Genomic DNA, 19,945 nt, shown 5'->3' with positions numbered 1-19,945 from the left:
TCAACTCTTACTTGAAAAGATTCAATGTACGTTGAAAAAAAAAATCTTTAAAAAGCCGATTAAAATGTAATTTGCGTAAAACGCAAACGTGGCAACCATCTTGTCCGCCTGATAATATCTTCCGCTGCAAACAAGAATTTGGCTCACATTTATGCAATACAAAGAGCAGTACGTGTGAATTAGTTATATATTTATATTAGATATTTTATATCCTATATTTCAATTAGAATGCATGATTTATTAACACGTTCGTTGTGTGCGTGTTTTTAAATCGAATGTTCCGTTGTTGTTTGCAGCGGAAACGAAAGACGTACGGAACCTTCAAGTTTGAGAAATCTAATGGTGGAGTGATCTTCCATCGGAGTAAGAAATGGAAGAAAAACCGGCGAGAGTGTAAGTAACGCCACCGAACCTTTTACTTAACCTGCGATGTAATTCATGCCTCGAGTAAAAGTTGCGGTTTTGTAGCTTGGTGTGTGGGGACGTTGAAGGCAAGCTTGGAGCGCTCTTCAACAGAGTGCACAGCATCCAGAAGAAGACGGGACAGTTTGACGTGAGCGAGCTGCAATACTTTTATCGAAGCGCCACTCAGTCTCAGAGCTGTTGAAAGTGTGCTCTTGGTTCTTCTGCAGCTTCTTCTGTGTGTTGGAGAATTCTTTGCATCGACACCGGAAGCCGAGGAAGAGTGGCAGCAGTACAAAAGAGGAGCAAAGAAAGGTACATTTGTTTAGACATTTAGCGAATGCATTTAATGTCAACTGTTGTGCTTCCTCAGCCCCCATCCACACGTACATCCTGGGCGCAGGAAGTCAGGAAACGGCAAAGAAATTCCCCAGCGCGGATGGCTGCGAACTGGCTGACAACATCACATACTTGGGTGAGAAACGTTGGCCCTCTCGCCAGGCTCGGGGTTAGGTCTGGACGTTTGCCAATACGCGGTGGTGGGCCTGTGCTCCAGGTCGCCGCGGCGTGTTCACGGCGGCGTCGGGCCTCCAGATCGCCTACGTCAGCGGGCGCGAGGCCCCGCAGGAGCCGGCGCCCGCCCACTGCTTCGGCCCCAAAGATCTGACAGCCCTGCTGGACCCGCTGACCGGCAGCAGCAAGTTCCGAGGCGTCGACGTCCTGCTGACGTCGCAGTGGCCGAGGGGGGTGTGGCGCTACGCAAACAACCCGGTAACCGTTAAAATGACATCGGGCCGTCCATTTTGTATATTGCATTCCCTTGTTAGGGTGGCGGGTAAGCTGGAGCCTGGCCCAAAACAAACTCAATCGAAACCAGTGTTTGTTTGTTTGTTTCGCTCGTTGCAGGAAGTCAATACAAAGTGTTGTGGAAGCGGCGCCGTGGCCAAGCTGGCAGACAAACTGAAGCCCAGATACCACTTTGCCGCGCTGGAGGGCGCTCACTACGAAAGGTTACCTTACAGGTGAGCTCAATAAGACCGAAATTGTGATGGCTCTTCTGGTGATGTCCTACTTCTCCCCCCCCCCCCCCAGGAATCACGTGGTTCTCCAGGAAACCGCTCAGCATGTCACTCGCTTCATTGCCTTGGCAACCGTCAACAATCCCGCCAAGAAGAAGGTGAAAGGATGTCGAGATCATGATAAATGATCTATTTTATTGATTGCATTCATCCTGAATCATATTTTTAAAAAAAATAATAATTAAAAACAAATTACCATTCATTTAATACAAAATGAATTAACCAATTTTAGCGGGGGAAAAACCCTACATTAATGGAATAAATATTACACAGCTCTCGATAACGTAAACGTTTGGCGGGCCGGCTTCACGTGTGTCAACGTGTTTGTGCGCGCAGTACCTGTACGCCTTCAACATCATTCCCATGAAGACGATGGAGCCGTCGGAGCTGATTAAACAGCCGCAGGACGTGACGGAGAACCCCTACAGGCGGCTCGCCAAAGACGAGGAGTCTCTGAAGAGCGGCTCGGGCGCCGGCGTGGAGGAGGAGGTGCGAGCGCCGTCCGGTTATGTCACCACGTCGCCCTGACTTCTTCCCGCTTGTCCTCCGCTCAGGAGCCGAGCCCTCAGTTCTTCTTCGACCTCAGCGGGGGGGACGGACGCGGCGGCGGGCGCGGCCGGAAGAGACCGCCGGAGGGAGACCGGTCGGCACGCAAGCGACCTCGTGAGCGTCGTAAGTCACATCAGATAAATTGACGGCAAAATGGTGAGCATCCGGGTCTGATGTTGGCAAAAAAAAAAATAATTCTTGTGTAGCGCTTCCCCCCGGGGAGTGCTGGTTCTGCCTGGCGAGCCCTCAGGTGGAGAAGCATCTGGTGGTCAGCATCGGGACACACGTGAGTACGGCGTAATCCGGCACCTCGCGGCAGTCCGCGTTCTTCACGTGACCTTGCGCCTCAGTGCTACCTGGCGCTGGCCAAAGGCGGCCTGAACGCGGGACACGTCCTCATCCTGCCCATCGGACACTACCGGTCCACGGTGGAGCTGGCCTCCGAGGTTCTGCGGGAGATGGACGAGTACAAGGCGGCCCTGAGGAGCTTCTACAAGAGCCGCGGGGAGCGCTGCGTGCTCTTTGAGAGGAACTACAGGAGCCAGCACCTGCAGCTTCAGGTTCCTTGCCAGCTCCGGTCAACTTTCATCCAAAAGGCTTCAAGTCAAGCGGCCCTTTTTACGTCTTCGGGGGCGGTGGTTGTTGGTGCCAGCCGTGGCCGGTGCATGGCTGTTTTTTTTTTTTTTTTTGGTTTTTTTCACATTACGATCGTCAGTCACCCGCCTGGGGGCGGAGCTTAAGGGGGCCACTTTTCTCATGGAAGGAGAATCTTTGGGAGAGCGATGCTCATTCACCAGCCACGCCTGGCAACAGCAACCGACGACGACGACCAAAATAACCAACCCGCAACGAACGACAACCTCAATACTTAACCACCAAGCATCCAACAAAAAGCCTCAGCCATTACAAAACCACAATAACAATCAGCCAATCACCAATAAGTCTTCCACAAAAATTGGGAAGCCACCCCTTCCCCCCAAAAATCTGTCTGAATCTACAGGTTCCCAACTGTGAGTATGGGGGGGGGGGGTCCACTGGATTCCGCGTGAAACGGAAGCCTTTTGGATTAAACAAAACAACTGACCTGGATGTCAGACGGACAGTCTACAGCGAAATACAAAACGTTTTGAAAAGCTTCACGTGCTTTTCTTGTTGTCAGGTGGTCCCGGTGCCGCCGGACCGCTGCGCCGGCGCCGGCCTGAAGGAGGCCTTCGTGGCGCAGGCTCAGGAGCAGCAGATGGAGCTGGTGGAGATTCCGCAGCACAGCGATCTCAAGCAGGTAACCCGCGGCGCACCATTTCGGCAGCGGCTCGCTCTGATCCTCGCCCGCCGGTGTGCCTCGTAGATCGCGCCGCCCGGCGTGCCCTACTTCTACGTGGAGCTGGACTCGGGCGACAAACTCTTCTACCGCATCCAGAGGAATTTCCCGCTGCAGTTCGGGAGGTGAGCGCCACCTTCGGCCAACTTTCCGCACGACGTCCGCTTGAGGGTTTTTTTTTTTTTTTTTGGGTTCGCAGGGAGGTTCTGGCCAGCGAGGCGGTTCTTAACATTCCGACCCGAGCCGACTGGAAGGAGTGCAGACAAAGCCGAGCGGAGGAGGAGGCGGCGTGCGCGCGGCTGAGAGACGCCTTCCGGCCGTACGACTTCGCCTGGGACGAATAACTACATTTGTTTTTTTACGTTCGATTGTTGTTTTTCAAGTGTAAATCAACTCCGATTTTCACGACACGTTTTGTTTTGCCAGCCAATCACGGGGCCGCTCGTCCACCGGGCTGCTGAACGTCATCACGATTGAAGTTTTTTTTTAATTCATTTATTTGGCATAAAAAGTTCAACACAAAGTAAACAACATAAAACATTAGTTGCAATAAAATTCAAACAAGCTAAATGTTAGCGTGTTTCGTACATAAACACTCCGTCCGAAGACGTGCCGAGCAAATTGAAAACTTTTTTTGTGCCCGGCGCAACACAGAAGTGAAAAGTGGGACTCGAACGCTCGCCGACTTGGGCGCCACGCGCTCACTCGTCCAACGTGGCCGTCCTGCGTGCCCCCGCCCTGAGCGGTGAGTTAAAAAAAAAAAAAAAAAAAAGTAGAAAAAGCATTGGTTACTAAACTGAAGGCGGGAGCGGGCGCCCGACGGGGTTAAACAAAGTCTCGGGATCGCTTGATGGCACAGCAGAGCATCATGCTGAAGATCATGCCAAAGATCTGAAACAAACAAATCCCAATTCCAAGTGAGCCACAATGTGCGCGCGTGCGTGCCGATGTTTGCGCGGTCCGCCCGCTCACCATGATGACGCCGATGCCGATGCCCACGCCGCCGATGATGTGCAGCTTGTTGTTGAACATCTCCTCGATGGCGGCCGGGCAGCTCTGAGACACGCGCACGAGGAGAGGAAAAAAAACAAAATGCCCGTCATCCAAACAAGCGGAAGCTCGCTCATGGCGTTTATGGGATGTCAGCTGGTGGTTACCGTGGTGATGAGCGCCTCCAGCCCCTCCTTCTTGGGGCAGATGTCCTTGGCGGCGTCGATCACCGTGCCCGTTGGCCCGCAGCAGTTCAGCTGAGGGCGGGAAATAGCCGCCGGTGAAACAGGAAGTGGCACTCACTTGCGGTGCCAAACGCTCACTCGTGAAGTTTACTTTCAAAAGAAAACTACAAAACAACTTTTCCTCGGGAGAGTCAGTTTAGCTTACTGCCAACAAACGCTACAAAATTCCAGAGATGGGCTACCGAATAGCATTGGCGTTCTCGACCAATTTTACTGAGGGGGGCCCGAGTCGGCGCCCCCGAGGACTAACGTCGCGGCGGACTGGTTCTTACGCCGAAGTGGATGAGGCGGAGGGTCTCCTTGAGCGCCTCCTGCCTGGTGTCCTTGTAGTTGGTGTAAGTCTGCTTGTAGAACTCGGTCACGTCGTCCACCACGCGATCCTTGTTGGACAGACCCCAGATGCCCGCCGCCACCTCCACGGCGAAGATCACGAGCAGGAACAGGAAGAACTGTGCACCGAAAAATGACCTTTGCTCAAACTTTTGGGCTTCATTTTTTAAATCAGGTTATTCGGAGGGGAAAGAAGTTTGGAAGTAAAATTGCATAACATTTTTGCTCCAATTAAAAAAAAAAACAATTATGTTACATTGTATTTGGTTGACAAAAAAAAAATGTAAATAAAACTGATGGATCGGTAGAATTTGTTTTCAATGTATTTTTTTATTTTACTTTTATTGAAAGTTAAGAAAATGTATATAAATTTTGAGAAAGTAAAACTATTTTAAATTTAGTTTTGAATTAACATTTGTTTTATTTGAAAAGATTCCATTTGAATTCAATTTTTTTTTTAAAGATTAACAGAACTTTTAATATAGCAATGAATACATGTATTCTTTATTTTATTACATCATTTAAACAATGATTTCATAAATCCCAAATTTAAATAAAAATGAACCAACCAGTTTTAGGGGTGAAAAATAGATCAATATTATAGTGCCGGGACATTCGTAGGTTTTAACAAATAATCATGATTATTATATGTATAATTCAGTTAAACTAAATGAATACAAAAAGCAATCCATTTGAAGGAAAGACAAAAAAGCAGCTAGATGAAGCTAATAGTTGAGCGTTGCGCTCGCAAATGCTCAGCGGGCCACACGTGAATTTGAATGGGAAGCAACTGACCAATCCCAGCATGCACGGCGACTCCTTGATGGCGCCGCAGCATCCCAGGAAGCCCACCACCATCATCAGCGCTCCGGCCGCGATCAGGATGTACACGCCTGCGAGCACACGTGACTTTTCATTCATTCATTCAACTTTGTCGGGGGGGGGGGGGGGAGAAGATATGGGTTTGGTTTTGGGGTTTGGTTTTTTTTTTTTTGCAGCTTTCGCGGTCGAACGGGTGATTTTAAGGACGCTCGTCCACGAGCGTCACGGGGCCGCGGTGACCTCGGCGCCCCTCCCGAGCCCGCCTCCACAAAAGACGCATTCCGGGCCGGGACAAAGAGCCCGCTGTTCGCCCGCCGGGCGCTCGGTCGCCAACGACGCCTCATCTTGTCCTCGCGTGCCCGCAATCGCCTCAAAGCGCAACTCGGTTGGTTTTGAACCAAAAAAGGCAAATGAAGAGCAAGCGGCGCAGTTATTATGATATCCTGGAAGACAAAGATCTTATATTGACCATTTCTGGAAGACACGACTGCGTTATTTATGAATAACCTCTGTTATTGTTTTAACAGGTAGGACCACATACATTTTGACTGCTTTGCTCAAATGATGTCATTTATTACCACATACAACAATATATTTGTTCATTCTGAGATATTCATTTCCCAAATCAAATCAAGGAAGAAATCCACGATTTGGCCGACATTTCTTGACCGATTCCGACTTGAAACTGTGCAAATGTTTCAGGGCGCGTCGGCAAGACAAACGCCACCATTTGCGAAAAGGCCCTCGGGGCCGGCCGCCGTTCTTACCTGTGAAGAAGACGGAGGGCGAGTCGTCGCCCTCAAACAGTCCGGACGTCCTGCTGTCGAAGCGCAGCCATAGCCCCACCGCCAGCACGCCCGTGCCGGCCAGCTAGAGGGCGACAAGAAGCAAACGCGTCATCTCAGAGTCGGCGCAAAGCGCCATTTGGAAGCAAAGAGAAGAAAACATTTTGCAACTCGAGATTTCACTCATTTGCTGCTTTGTACGTTTCTGCTCGTCAACTGGAATCCGTTTGTTCGCCGCCGCCGCCGACCGACGTATTCGTCAAGTACGTTTTTCGGTTTCGTACAGCTCGTCCGCGAATACGAAGTTTGCAAACCACCGTCGTGACCGACGCATCCCTGACTTGAAGATCAAGATTAGGGGGCAAATCTCGGCTGGTTTCGGCACCCGACGCTCCCGTAGTAGCATTTACTCCGGTTGGAGTAGATGTGAGTATTTACACACACAGTTCTGTGTGTGCAGTAGGTCATAGAAAGTGTGCGTCGCCATTGTGAGAAAAGATGACGTCGAGTGAATGGCGAATGCCACAAAAAAAAAAAGTCATCGGCCTTCTTAGTTGTACATCTGCAAATACATTTTTTGCTATCAAAAGCCGTTTTCAGTCTTGTTTTTGTTTTTTATAGCTTGAGGTCTTACAAAAGCAAAAAACAGCGTCACTCACTTTCTTTTCACAAAGAGCTCATTTTCTCCGCTTTTTGTTGAGAAACTGGTCAAATCAACTCGTTTGACTGCTGATTACCTATAAAAGGAAAAGAGAAAAAAAAATAATCTAATCTGGTGAGCGACGAGAGTCTCGCGTTCTGTCGATTTTGAAAGATCCGTCAAAATGCTCCAAAACGTCTGCGGGTGAGCGAGGTCATTGGATTGCACAAAAATAAAGATGGAGGAGGAGAAGGATTGTTCTGAGTCACCGTCTCCACAGAAACCACAAAACATTGACGACGTCCGCTCAACAACTCCCGTGACGATGACGACGACGACGAACTCTCCGCCCCCCTTCCCGTGACTCGACTTCTTCTTACACTTTACACACGCCAGACGTTGCGCAACCTCGACCGAGCCGAAGCGCTCGTTTTCAGCGAAACATTGGCGGCGCAAAAGTCACAACAAAGTAGAAACCTCCGACACGTCCTGACAAAGTGAGCGCTGATGTGGGGAAGACGTCCACACAATTCAAATCGTCGAAAATTTTGCGATTGTGGTGAAAATGGCAAAACAACAACAACAACAAAAAGTTGCGAACAGGTGAATTCTTTATATTTTATAATATAATGTGGTATGTTTTTATAGAGTACAATACTGCAGAGTGAGATTTCAACAAAAAAACTGAAGTTAGTTATGTCACTTCTGCCCTCTAGTGGAAGAGCATTTAATGGTTCCGGCTGTCACTATATGTCGCTAGCATAAATAAAGATCCATTTGTCGTAAATAATCCATCTTTGTGAACAAGTGACAGTAGTCGGGAATCACCGTTTCTAAGGAAGCACCGTACGGGTATTCCGAAGCAGCCGGAACTTGTTGTCATCCATCGAGTTTGTCATGCCAAGGAAGTTAGCATGATTAGGAACAAAATGGCCGCAGCCAAGAGACAAGTTCACGCTAAGCAACAAGTTCATTTGTCAAACGCGCCGTGAGAATGCGGAGCAGGTGAGGCCCGCTGCCTCGTGGGAAACGCAAACGTCAGGAGCGCCGCCATGTAAACAATATAGTCGAGCAAACAACACACACACTTAATTGCTCAAGAGCGCACACGCATAATTAGACAAAATTGGAATCCTGGCGTTGTTGTTTTTTTTCGCGGCGTTGACTTGAAGAAGTGTCGACGTACCCAAAAGAGGACGTTGAAGATGAAGAGCAGGTACTTGACGCACTGCAGCGCTCCCATGACCACCGAACTGACTGCGAACACGCAAACTAAATCCCAATTTGCACTTGAACACTCGCACACAAGCAACTGGTGACTCAACGAGTGCAAGTCGACGAGGAGGAGGAGAAGGAGGAGAGGAGAGGAAGAGGAGAGGAAGAGGTGCGAAGTTTCTCTGGGAGCCACACCCTGCCCTCGCTCACCTGCGAGGCCAAGAGGGGGGAGGGGTTTGGTTTTGCTGTGGGGGCGGGGGCGCCAGGTGACCGGAATCAGCACCATTTAAACACACACTATGTACTTCAATAACATTATTTACACGGTTGCATATTTAGATCATGACGACGACTTTCCGTTCACGCCTCCCTCATGTGACAACGGTCGCTTTGTCTTCCCACCTTCCCACAAAAAATACAAAAATAAAATACAAATAAATACAAATAAAAAACAAACATCCTCCCACGTCTTTCCTTCAACTCAACAATTCCATTGAATGAGCAAACTGATACTAATGTTAAATATCAAAATGTTTCAATTAAATGTTAAAAACAACACGTGAGAGCTGGCCAGATGACACAAAAGTTTCATATTTATATTCATTATTCTGATACGTCAACGGATATGTAAACATATCAGAAAGCAACAAGAAAAAAACCGACACTAAGGTTGAATAACCACGAATGTTAAACATACATTTTTTTACGAACATTTATGAAACTAATTCATGTTTAAAAATCTTATCCAATGACAGAGACACTTTTTTTTTTTTTACAATATCGTAGTTGATATAGTTAACGAGAAACACACTGAAAGTCATTTTAAATAGGAATCATAAACCAGCAACGCCCAGTAAATAAATCAAAAGGGAAATGGCGCCGTCTGGCGGACACCAGTTACAACCACACCCTCCAGTCATGCAAGATTTTGACTTCTTCAATTTGAACCCTTATTTTATTGCTGTAGCCTTTTAAAAGTAACTAATGAGTACTGAAAAACAATAACACCTTTATTAATACTTGATAAAATACAGGTGTTCAATTTTAAAGTTAAACAATTGAACATTTTGTAAGTGATGACGTTGTTTGCTAAATTTCTGCAACAGCAACGCAAATAATGGCATTCCACACACAAGATTAAATAGTGTGACAATGTTTGAATTGAACGGAAACTTGTGCAAGCGAATTTGTGCCATCTGAGTTTGAATTTGAATTTGCAACAGCGAATTTTGAGCTGAAGAATCCAAATAATGTTCAACGAAAACGCTCACCCAGAAGATAAAGTTGAAGACGAAGAGGGCGTACTTGACGCAAAGCTCCCAGCTGCTCAGAGCCGTCATCTTCTTCGTTTTTTTCTTCTTCTTCTTCTCGTTGTTGTTCTCGAGCGAGTGCCCAAGTGGCGGACGGTCGACCGAGCATCTTGTGCCCTCGGAGGGCGTGGCCCGCGCGGCTCGGCGCAGCTCGGCTTTCTTCGGCTTTTTCCGCAGCTGGAAAGGTCAACACAAAAAAGTCGTTGGACCAAACCGCTGTTGTGGGCTCCCCGCTGCCCTCGCTGGCTTTTCTATGCAAATGTCATTCAAATATCCAATGGAATTGATTGCTTACATCAAATTGCACCCTTTTGGCCAATTGAAACCCATGGAAAAAATTTGGGTTTTTTCCTGTTATGTACTGGATTGAATCACACAATTTGTGTCAAATGGGTTCATTCCACATTCAACACTTGAAAATTTGAGTTGTATTTTTATTCATCAATTTTTGGACAAAGAGGCAATTTCCCAATGATGTGTTTAATGCTTTACTTTAATGGAGCCAAAAAAAAAAAAATTAATTCGATTTGAATAAGTCGAGACATCAAAAGTGGCACAAGTACAACAACTGCACTATTAGCAATATTTTAAAAACGCTAGTACTGAGAATGTATATATATATAATTATTTTTAATATTTGTTGCAATCTGCCCATTGTGCAAACACACTGGTTAAAAATATTGTTGTGATAAAAAGGTTAAAAAAAAATCAAGTTTCTTTTTATTGGATAATTTCTACTAATGACAAGAACTGCCATGAGTTCAAAACTTGTGCTGTTTAAATAATAATAATAATAATAATAATAAATGACCGACTATGTCTGTATGTGGCCAACAACAAGCTCAAAGGGGGAAAACCCCACCAGGAAGAACTTACCTGACACACATGACCTCATAGGATTGAAAAGTGAAGTCAAACATGCAGACCAAGATATTTTTTGAGAACGTGTACTATAAATGTGCAAGCCTTGTTAAAATCCCAGCCTTTCTTGTCTCTGACCGAAGATGAATTCTACGTACGTGGAGCATCATAAACCCCTGCACATACACTGCAATGAAAAACCTTTGTGGCTGAATACTTTTCATAGGAATAGTGAGTCATGTTTTGGTGCTATTGTTGTTGCGACACAGAACTAAATGATGATGATGATGATGAATTCGTCATCCAAATGTGCTAAGAAATCATCGACACTGGACTGGCGTGAACACGTTGAAGTCTTTGTGGCTCCGCAGAGTATTTCTTATAACACCTGAAAGATGATTTTGTGTGCGTGCGTGTGTGTGTGTGTGTGCGGTTGCACAAAAGCGCGAGTGTCCCCTTTGACAAACAACCTTCATGCTGTGCGAGCGTTTCCTTTTTTTCTGTCCAAAACAAGTCGTCCTTCATGTCCTCACAAAGATTCCCTTCACAGCTCCCCTCAGTGTGTGAGGGAGGGAGGCCGAGAGGACATTTTCTGCATGTTTCCGCGTTGAAGTCGACACAAATGTGCGACTGCAACACCACAATGTCTCTGTGTTATTGCGAAAATGAAACATGATGACGATTATTTGCAACAAACTGCAGCTCGTGGCTCAAATTCTTCATTTGAACCCGAGCACTGGCACCACGTCTCCCTCTAGTGGCGACTTAACGAACTGCAACAACTGTTATCTGCATTCAACCATTTGGATCAAAATCACTTGTCGGTCAAACATGGGGGGGGGGTGTAAATTGTGGCCACCAAACACTAATTTGTCACCACAAAATTGCCCTGATATGCAAAATATTTCATCTGTGACCATGAAATACGAACTTGTGGCTACAAATTTGTGCTTTTAATGGAATTGCCATGAACAACTTGGGAGGTCAGGGTGAGCAAATGGAGCGCACCTCTGACATCCTCTACAGCAGGTGTGCTCCATTTGCTTACCCATCCGTCCAGGAATGTTCTTATTATTATTATGATTCATCTGAATTTCTTGCGCACATTCAACCAATTTTTACCAACAACCAATAATAATACTGTATGACATGTATTCATATCATACTTATACTTACAGTGAAAGCCCACATATTCATGGTTTGGCACTCGTGAATGTTTGTTTTGTTACCAATATTTGATGAAAAAGTAAAGTGCTGTTTTTGTGCTTAGGCCAAAGCGAGACAAATATTATTTTGCCAGCATTTTGTGGCACTTTGGTGTTGAGAAACTGTGTTGAAGTGAGTTAAGGAGTTTCATTTCGACAAAAGTAGAGATTTGATGCCATTTTGTGGCATCTCGAAGTCAAGGAACTATGTTGATGTGCCTCCATTCGACGATTGCGGTGCTTTGTCACCATCTTGTGACTTCTTGGCGCCGACGAACTGTCGAAGGCCAACGAAACGTTCCAAAGTGAGTCGAGGTCGCGCTTTGCCGCCATCTTGTCATATCCATCGGCAATTCTAAACCTCTGCGGAGGCAGGGGTGGCAATTAGCTCGGTCGGTATCCCCCGCAAATAAGAGATTGTTATTGCTTCAAAATGCCGCTTGTAAAAGAGTAAAAAGGTGCAAGTGAAAATGATCTTTTGATGTTTTCTTTTGTTTTAATGGAAAATATAACATCATGTAATGAGCCAAAAACATTAGCCAGGTACAGCTGTCGACGGATATACAGACGTTTGTCCTTCAAATACGGTTGACGACAAAGACCAGGCTGCTAATGCTAATGCTAATGCTACCAGTCGTGGACATAAGGCGTACCTCCAGTTTGGGAGTGTTTAAGCGTGACTTTCATGTTTTTGTGTGTGAGAGGAAACAGCGCCACCTGAGGCTCTCCAGTCAGGTCCGGATCCAGGTCCGGGTCCGGGTCCGGGTCCAGGTCCGGGTCAAGGCTCACATCCTGGCTCTGGGATACTGCGGCGAATAGAGATGTTGCTGCAGGAAGGCCAAAATCTTCTTCCACGAGTCCTCCTGGGCGTCCGAGGGGGCTTTGGTCCGGCCGCCCCACAGGAGGGTGACTGAGCGCAAGAGTGACACGCAACGGGGATTCTCAACGTCTGCTGGGTACGAGGGCGCCCCCTAGCGGTACGCCGTGTGTGGTATGTGGCCAGCTTCGTCGCAATCAATGCGCAAAACCAGCGCCTCTCAAACGCCATCTTACGACCAAACACACGCCACGGTTTCTCTGAAAACTTTCAGTTGTATTTCACTTTGGCGTACATACATTTGAAGTGAATGGTTTGTTTTTTAAGCAGCTCTTCAGCGACAATTGTTATTTAGGTTTCTTTTTTTATCCACAAAAGTACCTTTTTTTTTTTTTACTTTTCAATTCCGTCCAGTTGTATTTAACTTTGAAGCACAATACCTTTGAATGTCATCTTTAAAAATGGATTGTTTTGAAACATTTATTCAGGTACAAATGCTATTTAACTTTGATGTACAATACTTTTGAGTTGGTTTTTAATTCATACTTTTGAATTGAATTCATGTTTTATTTTCTTTAATTTAAACCAGTATTGTTACTGTGGCTTAAACTTCTTTTTCATCCAATAGAGTACTTTCTTTTTTTTTTACTTTTCACGGAGAGTACATTTTTTAAATACAGTCCAGTTGTATTTAAGTTTTAAATTTTGTTCATCAAGCACTTTCAAAACATACGCACCTGAGACAAAGTGCTGTACATAAATAAAAATCAAAGATAAAACATACGACAATTGAACACGGTAATTTCAAAACATGAAGACAGTAAGAACGTTAAAAACAATCAAAACGCAGTACAATACGTTTGCCTTTCATCTTTACGAACTGCTTTTTTTTTTTTTTTAAACATTTATGTAGTATGTATTTCTGTACAAACATTTTATTTGACTCACTATATGAGTCCATTATTTTTTTTTTTTTTTGAATGTCCTCTATTTAAATATACTTTGAAGGAATGAAACCTCGACGTGGTTTTGCATGAATCTTTGGTGTTCCTACGGTGCAGCATTTGAACGCCGGCCACGATGCAGAACTCTGAGCGCGCGAGCCCGGCGCCACCCACCTCTGGCTTTCTCGCTGTCCCGCGTGAAGTCGGTGGCTCGGAAGCGAGGCGAGTACGGCGGCTCGCTCGGGCGTCCCGCGTCGGGATAGTCCGGACGGCTCAGCGGGCGCCGCTTCCCCACCGAGCGCATCATCCGCTCCATCTGACGCACGCGCACGTCACAACAACAAGAAGGAACCGAGTCTTGAATGCGGCACACGCAAAACTCCCATTGACGCGCGGAACGGAATGCTTGGGCCATTCATTTTGAGTTGACTTGAGTATTATGTTGTGACACGGACAGATATTTGACATTTGGACTTTTGACTTTCCCCTCACCTTCGAATGAGGTGGCCCATCTGTCCGTTTTCAAAATCTAAACGAGCATTTGGTGCTCTTTTGGTTTGCCCACCCCCGGTCTATATCGTGCGTGTGGTTTTCGCGCGTGCGCTCACATCGGCGGCATCCTCGGAAGTCGGGCGATTCCGGTCGTCCTGGCCGTTGACCAACAAGAGAGGACAGTTTATTCTCCTCACCTGATAATAATAGAACAACAACAACAACAACAACAACAACAACAGTCACAATGCAAGTCTTACAGCAGAGGGCGCCGTTGAGTCGGCCGAACGAGTGAGCGAAGTTCGGCGTTCAACGAGCACTTACGTCGGCTTTCCCGGACAGGTCGCTGGAGACGGGCAGGCTGAGGTCTCTCCAGATCAGATTTTGCTCTTCATCCACGCGCAGCTTGCCAACGTTCCTGTCGCCGGGGCAACCGGACCAGAGTCAACGCAACGTGTGTGAAAAATGCGCACGGCGCAGACAGCCTACCCGTTCGTCGGCTGGGAGATTCCGCTCAGGGCTTTGCCGCGTGGGTAAAAATGGCCGCCGCCGATGCAAACGCAACAGCCGGGCTGCCGAGGGAAAAATGTGAGACGGTAATAAATAATAATGAATCGAGCGTGTCCGGCCGTTCGCGGCGGACGGATTCAAACGAGCGTCCGCTTACCTTGGCGACGGAGCTCTCGGCCGCCATATAAATGGCCGCCGTGGCGCCCAGGGAAAGGCCGAAGAGGCCCACTTTGTCGGGGACGACGGACGGGTGCTGCCTGACCAGCTCGAAGGCCGACTGAGCAAAAAACAACATTTAGACCAGTACTTCCCAACACAAAGATTTGTTTCAATAGCCCAAATATTGGCATTTTTCTGGAAAATATGAGTAAAAAAAAAAAGTAAAACATTGGATGAAAGAGACATGAATATTATAAAAATACCAAATTCTGATGAAAAACAAAAACCATAGATGAAAAATACCCAAATATTAGAAAAAAAACATCAGAATATTCAGCAAAACTGAAAAAAATGGCAATAGTATTTTGAATCAATACAATGTCCTTCTTGTTCTTGCATAAAATGATGCCTTGGAAAATGCAGGTCAAGAGTTGCAAAGCAAACCGACTCACCTCAAAGTAGTTGAACTCCAGGTCGGCGGACGCCAGCTCGCCGGGGGCAAAGTACTCGAGCGCCAAAGACACGTAACCGTGCGACGCCAGCAAGGCCGAGCGGCACTCCGGCAGGCCGCCGCCGCCGGCCCGCATGTCCAGCAGCCCCGGGAAGGGTCCCGGACCTGAAGCGGGCACACAGCACCTCAACTAAAAGTCCCGAACCCGAAGAGGCGTGCGCTTCTCGACCTGCTCAAAACGCAAAGTGGCTTCAGACAGCTTGCGACGTGACCTGAGGGGATGAAGAGGGTCCCTCGCACGCCTCGCTCCCTGACGTCCACCCCGCGGACCCCCGGGGCCACGTACCACCTCTCGGCGAGCACCTCGGCCAGAGGGCGACGGTCGGCGAAGTCGCGGCCGACGTGGCCGTCGTACACGGAGACGGTGAAGAGCGCGGGGCTGCGCGCGTCCCTCTTCCGCAGCCTGGCAGGAAGTCAGGAAAATCAAACCACGTCGCGGGAAGTTGCGGCGAAGCCACGCGGCTCGTCTTTCGCCCACATCAACAAATTGTTTGTCAATTTTACAGTCAACGTCAACTGGGAATGAGAAATAAACAGCTTGAAGCAGGCACGCTTCGCCTTTCATTTGGAGACCTCCGCGACGGAGTCTTCTTTTCGGTTCCTCAAAGTGATGTTATGCCTGCGCTCCCATTTCTGAACAGCGAGAGAGTGAGAGCAGGTGCCAAGGAATATTTTCAAAAGTGTCTTCGAATACTTGTAAATGTCATTAAAGCGTCGATGCGCAGTAAAATCATTTTTCCAAATGGTTTTATATGGTCTCTTTTTTTCACAGTCTGGAACAAATCCTCCTTGTTAAACAGCGGTTGACTGACGATGTTTGATTCACCTGAGGCCCGTTCGGCTCCCGGGAACGGGCCGCATGCTCCACAGCAAAGCCGTGGCTTCTATTCCTCGGTAGGTTCCTCCTAAACTCGCATCGTCTGCGACTGCAGGAACGGAAACGATTAAGTCAGATCGTGTTTGACTGCGATATTCAGGATAAAAAGAATTGTCATGTCAGGAAAAATCCTCTCAAAACTGGTATTTATTTTGATCTCAACATTGGTTAAGCAAAGAAAAAAAAAAAGAAAAAAAGAACAAAAGTTCAAAGTAGTATTCAATAAATGTTTTGGAAAACGTTTGCACTTGCCAAATGAGGTGTTTGAATCTTAGGACGTTTTACTTGCCGGACACGGTTCCCGTGGCGTCGCTGACGTAGTGGCCGTAAGCCTCCCAGAAGTCTTTGTCCTCCGACTGGTGCAGACAGCGCAAGGTGACCGGAGCGCCCGGGGGCAGATTCTCCACCCGCACCCTGAACGCCTCGTCCACCAGGGCCCGCGTGGGCGCCAAGGACAGAATGGGCGGCGGGGCGGCCTGGGACATGGCGGACACTCGTCTGCAGACGGAGGAGCATTCATCACTTTGAGGATGAAAATAAAGAAATGCAGTGAACACTGCTACATCGGGGTTAAAAAAACTAATCTGATCATTGTCAGTTAAAAAAATAGATTATAATCATTTGAGGCATTTTCCACACTTTTCCAGACCTGTAAATTTATCAAATCCAATTGCACACTTCTAAATATTTGCGTCGGAACACTGAGAGAATTAAAAATGTTCCCACATCCTTGAAGGAATCCTCCCGTTGGTGCAATCATCAAGTTCACCACTAGAGGTCTCTACATAGTTCTTGTTTAAGATAGAAGGCATCAAATCAGATTCCACAACTGTTTAAATGCGTTTAAGCAGCATTACGTTCATATTGAGGCAATCAAATGGAATATTTGATATTTTTATACATATTACAGATTGATATGCACTGTTTTGAGAATGTTGCGTCCAAGTGCAGATGCTAGTGTCGATTTGTTTTAGAAGAAGAAGAATCATCTTTTATTGTCATGAACATGCATGCATGCACACGAAATTTGTTCTCTGCATTTAACCCATCACAGTGAACACATACACATGTTAGTGGAACACACTGGAGCAGGGGGCAGCTGAAGCGCCCGGGGAGCATTTCGGGGTATCAGTCTCTTGCTCAAGGACACCACAGCCGTGAGTCCGGGGGATGTTGGCGGATGGTCCAGTCGGGGTTTTGAACCTAGGTCCCCCACGGTGGCAGGCGATGATCTTAACCATTGGGCCACGGCTGTTTGAACTTCACTGCGTTAGTACGAGGAAAAAACTACTTTTCACATCCTAAAAAACATACCAATATATAATTAGGAGACGCCTGGCAAAAAACATTCTTCTCTACACTGACAATTCATTAAATTCTAGTTTATTTAGCATTTTCTCTCGCGAGTGAACGTAAACGTCGCGTAGCGTTGAGGAAGCTGATCTAAAATATCAGTCCGGCTGCCGAGGTGATGACCGGTTACCTAAAATACTTTATAATTGCGCTGCAGTCTCAATAAAACAATTTCTGAATATTTACCGAGCTTTGTTCCGACCGGGTCATCAAACCGAGCCGGAGGAGTGGCGCGTAGTGATTACATCACGGGGCTAGCGTTGAGTTCAAAGACCTCACGTGAACAGCGGCTCTGTCTCCCAAGAGATAAGAACAACTTGGATAACAATAAATAACATCGACATACTAATGGAACGAAATACACGTTGAGCACATTTACACAAACGTACAAAAAAGGACTTAGTCACGAAGCAATATATAACGTTGAGCCCTGTACAGTAATATTGATGTGTGATTGGAACTCACTGTTGTCAATAATCCCATTAATAAAATAAAAGATTTTTAAAGGCTGAGTGACGTGTGGATGGTTGTTGGAATGATTCGTGTGGAGAACATATCCCAAATATTATTTACAAGGTCACAGGTCACGGTCATCTGGTAGTGGACACATTGCATGACCTGCAGAATTTCATCTGCAGGAGGAAAATGAATTGATGTCTTTGTTTGAAACTAAAAAGACAACTATCGATAAGGTATTAGCAAAAGTCATTCTGAAAATGTTTTGTTAGCTTGAGTGTTGTGATGAAATCGTGTTTTGATGTTTACTGTTGTTGTTTTTTCTTAACAATTATTTTTTAGTTTTGTTTTGTTAGGATGTTTGATTGATTGAAATGACGGATGATTCAAAGCGAAGCAAATAAATACTGCAACTGCTAATAAATGTGATTAAATTCAATATTTGATCATCTGGGTTCACTGTATAAGTATGCGCTCAAAGTAAACAGTCAAACCGGTCCAGAACGAGTTTTAAGAAAGCAAATTGGAAGATTAATCGCCCTCCTGGCACATTCCCAGCAATTTTTGAAAAATGGATTCCATGAAGGAGTCGCACTTACAGACTTGCTGGCTGAAGAAGTTGCGGACAGCGCAAACGTTTGCACGCTTTATCAGTCGCGCGATGCTGCACTTTTTGCTCACACGCGCCTTACATCAGCTCCGGCACAATGATCCGAGACGTGAGGTCAAAGTTCACCGCCGAGGGTAGAAAGACAGCAAACGATTGGAGTCACGAGGGGGGGGTTGTTGTTCAAATATTCAGGCTTCGTGGCACGTCCTGTCCTTTCCCTGACTGCACTGACGGCTGTCACAAAAACGAGTCAGCGAGGAGGAACAGGCGAGACAATCATTTACTGTATCTGACCGCTCCAAAAGTCAAATCAGTCACCAAGCCAGGAACATCCTCATTTCAATGCGCGTTTTGCTAGCCACAACTGGCAAAGTGTACCAGTGGACATTCTTTCAGGAGGGTATGCTTTATTATGATTATTGTACAATGTAAGCAATATACACATCAGTTTGTTGAGAAGCTGTCCGAAAGCATTCTGGATTAGTGGCATGCAGTTGCATGAAAAAATGCAAACGCTTTGATTTCAATACATAAATTGGTCCGAAAATGTACTTGCACACAAGCGATTCTATGTTTTGATATGGCGCAATATGTAAACATTTATATATTTTTATTATATATGATATGGAAACCCCTAGGCCAGAGTTTCTCAAAGTGTGGTAGAGTTGAGTTGCATTTCACTTTTAAATTCAGTATATTTTGCTTTATATCCTGAGGAAATGTTTGTTTTCTGCACTTATTTAGGTATACTTATTATTTAACTTAATTGCGATAAATTTTTAATGAATCATTACTGTATTTTTTTTTTATTTTCTTAAATTCAAGTGCAGCGCTTCTTCTTTTACAGTATATTTTTTAAGTACGCTCAGTTGCAGTTAACTTCAATATGGGTTACAATTTTAATTTAATCATTATTAAAGTTGATTTTTTTTTAAATTTTCTTTAGCATTATTATAAAGATTTTTTGTTAGATTTTAAAACATAATAATAATTAGCTCATCATATAAATTAATCATGAAATTAAAAAAAATGAATAAACACATTTGTAATCTCAATATTTTAATAATACCAACAAGAGTCCAGCAACTATTTTACTTTCGGATTAGCTTCTTCTTCTTTGGTTATATGGAGTCATTAACTAGTCGAGCGTTAATTAATTGCGCCCGCTGCGGGTTACTAGCAGTAGTGACACCCATTACTTCGACAATTGACACGTTTGTTTTTTAAATTTACATTGTCATTATGCTTGTGAAGCAGTACCTTAAGATCAAAAAAGCTTATGAGGAATTTAAAAAAAGATTTAAAATAAATTAAAATGTTTTTAATACGATCCATCGATGTGAAAGGCAAACGTTTAGACCAGTCGGCCATTTTGGATGGAGCTCGGGAAAATGTAGTTTTGTATTTATCGGATACCGAATGTCGAATGGTTGACAAACATTTAGGTGAGCCCGAGCTCGATTGT

At 45.7% G+C, this 19,945-nt stretch overlaps 3 protein-coding genes across 4 annotated transcripts; 1 reads left to right on the top strand and 2 right to left on the bottom strand.

Moving 5' to 3' along the window:
- The first annotated feature begins 15 nt into the window (after positions 1-15).
- Positions 16-3,918, top strand: cwf19l1 (CWF19 like cell cycle control factor 1). Its single transcript, XM_061761343.1, has 15 exons — positions 16-168; positions 297-393; positions 469-553; positions 633-717; positions 776-877; positions 959-1,173; positions 1,309-1,424; positions 1,495-1,579; positions 1,818-1,970; positions 2,036-2,153; positions 2,237-2,316; positions 2,381-2,590; positions 3,190-3,309; positions 3,376-3,473; positions 3,548-3,918. The coding sequence occupies exons 2-15, from the start codon at positions 371-373 to the stop codon at positions 3,690-3,692; spliced, it is 1,635 nt and encodes a 544-aa protein (XP_061617327.1). The 5' UTR covers positions 16-168; positions 297-370; the 3' UTR covers positions 3,693-3,918.
- Positions 3,919-4,100: 182 nt separating this feature from the next.
- Positions 4,101-9,806, bottom strand: LOC133471639 (CD9 antigen-like). 2 transcript variants are annotated; one of them, XM_061761369.1, is made up of 7 exons: positions 9,647-9,806; positions 6,503-6,605; positions 5,709-5,806; positions 4,856-5,032; positions 4,506-4,595; positions 4,321-4,404; positions 4,101-4,239 (listed from the first exon to the last, which is right to left on the bottom strand). In XM_061761369.1, the coding sequence occupies exons 1-7, from the start codon at positions 9,713-9,715 to the stop codon at positions 4,174-4,176; spliced, it is 687 nt and encodes a 228-aa protein (XP_061617353.1). In that variant the 5' UTR covers positions 9,716-9,806; the 3' UTR covers positions 4,101-4,173. The 2 variants fall into 2 exon arrangements, with proteins under 2 accessions (XP_061617353.1, XP_061617352.1); XM_061761368.1 differs by lacking the exon at positions 9,647-9,806 and adding an exon at positions 8,347-8,589.
- Positions 9,807-12,223: 2,417 nt separating this feature from the next.
- LOC133471633 (peroxisomal succinyl-coenzyme A thioesterase-like) lies at positions 12,224-16,581 on the bottom strand. The gene is made up of 10 exons (XM_061761356.1): positions 16,351-16,581; positions 16,011-16,110; positions 15,397-15,587; positions 15,126-15,289; positions 14,672-14,791; positions 14,494-14,576; positions 14,329-14,422; positions 14,121-14,201; positions 13,687-13,828; positions 12,224-12,661 (listed from the first exon to the last, which is right to left on the bottom strand). Exons 1-10 carry the CDS (start codon positions 16,544-16,546, stop codon positions 12,537-12,539), a joined length of 1,296 nt encoding a protein of 431 aa, XP_061617340.1. The 5' UTR covers positions 16,547-16,581; the 3' UTR covers positions 12,224-12,536.
- Positions 16,582-19,945: the final 3,364 nt, after the last annotated feature.

The sequence above is a fragment of the Phyllopteryx taeniolatus genome, chromosome 22 (assembly GCF_024500385.1).
Source record: "Phyllopteryx taeniolatus isolate TA_2022b chromosome 22, UOR_Ptae_1.2, whole genome shotgun sequence".
Classification (NCBI taxonomy): Eukaryota; Metazoa; Chordata; class Actinopteri; order Syngnathiformes; family Syngnathidae; genus Phyllopteryx; species Phyllopteryx taeniolatus.
This window is presented reverse-complemented; position numbering and strand designations above follow the sequence as displayed.

Coding starts and splice junctions, on each gene's coding strand:
- cwf19l1 (XM_061761343.1), top strand. CDS start 371: ATGGAAGAAAAACCGGCGAGAGT. Junction 2,154..2,236: donor CAAGCGACCTCGTGAGCGTC/GTAAGTCACATC, acceptor ATTCTTGTGTAG/CGCTTCCCCCCGGGGAGTGC. Junction 3,310..3,375: donor AGCACAGCGATCTCAAGCAG/GTAACCCGCGGC, acceptor TGTGCCTCGTAG/ATCGCGCCGCCCGGCGTGCC.
- LOC133471639 (XM_061761369.1), bottom strand. CDS start 9,715: ATGACGGCTCTGAGCAGCTGGGAGCTTTGCGTCAAGTACGCCCTCTTC. Junction 5,033..5,708: donor CGCCGTGCATGCTGGGATTG/GTCAGTTGCTTC, acceptor TTCGGTGCACAG/TTCTTCCTGTTCCTGCTCGT. Junction 4,240..4,320: donor TCGGCATCGGCGTCATCATG/GTGAGCGGGCGG, acceptor TGTTTGTTTCAG/ATCTTTGGCATGATCTTCAG.
- LOC133471633 (XM_061761356.1), bottom strand. CDS start 16,546: ATGTCCCAGGCCGCCCCGCCGCCCATTCTGTCCTTGGCGCCCACGCGG. Junction 14,577..14,671: donor CCGAGAGCTCCGTCGCCAAG/GTAAGCGGACGC, acceptor TTCCCTCGGCAG/CCCGGCTGTTGCGTTTGCAT. Junction 14,423..14,493: donor ATCTCCCAGCCGACGAACGG/GTAGGCTGTCTG, acceptor CCCCGGCGACAG/GAACGTTGGCAAGCTGCGCG.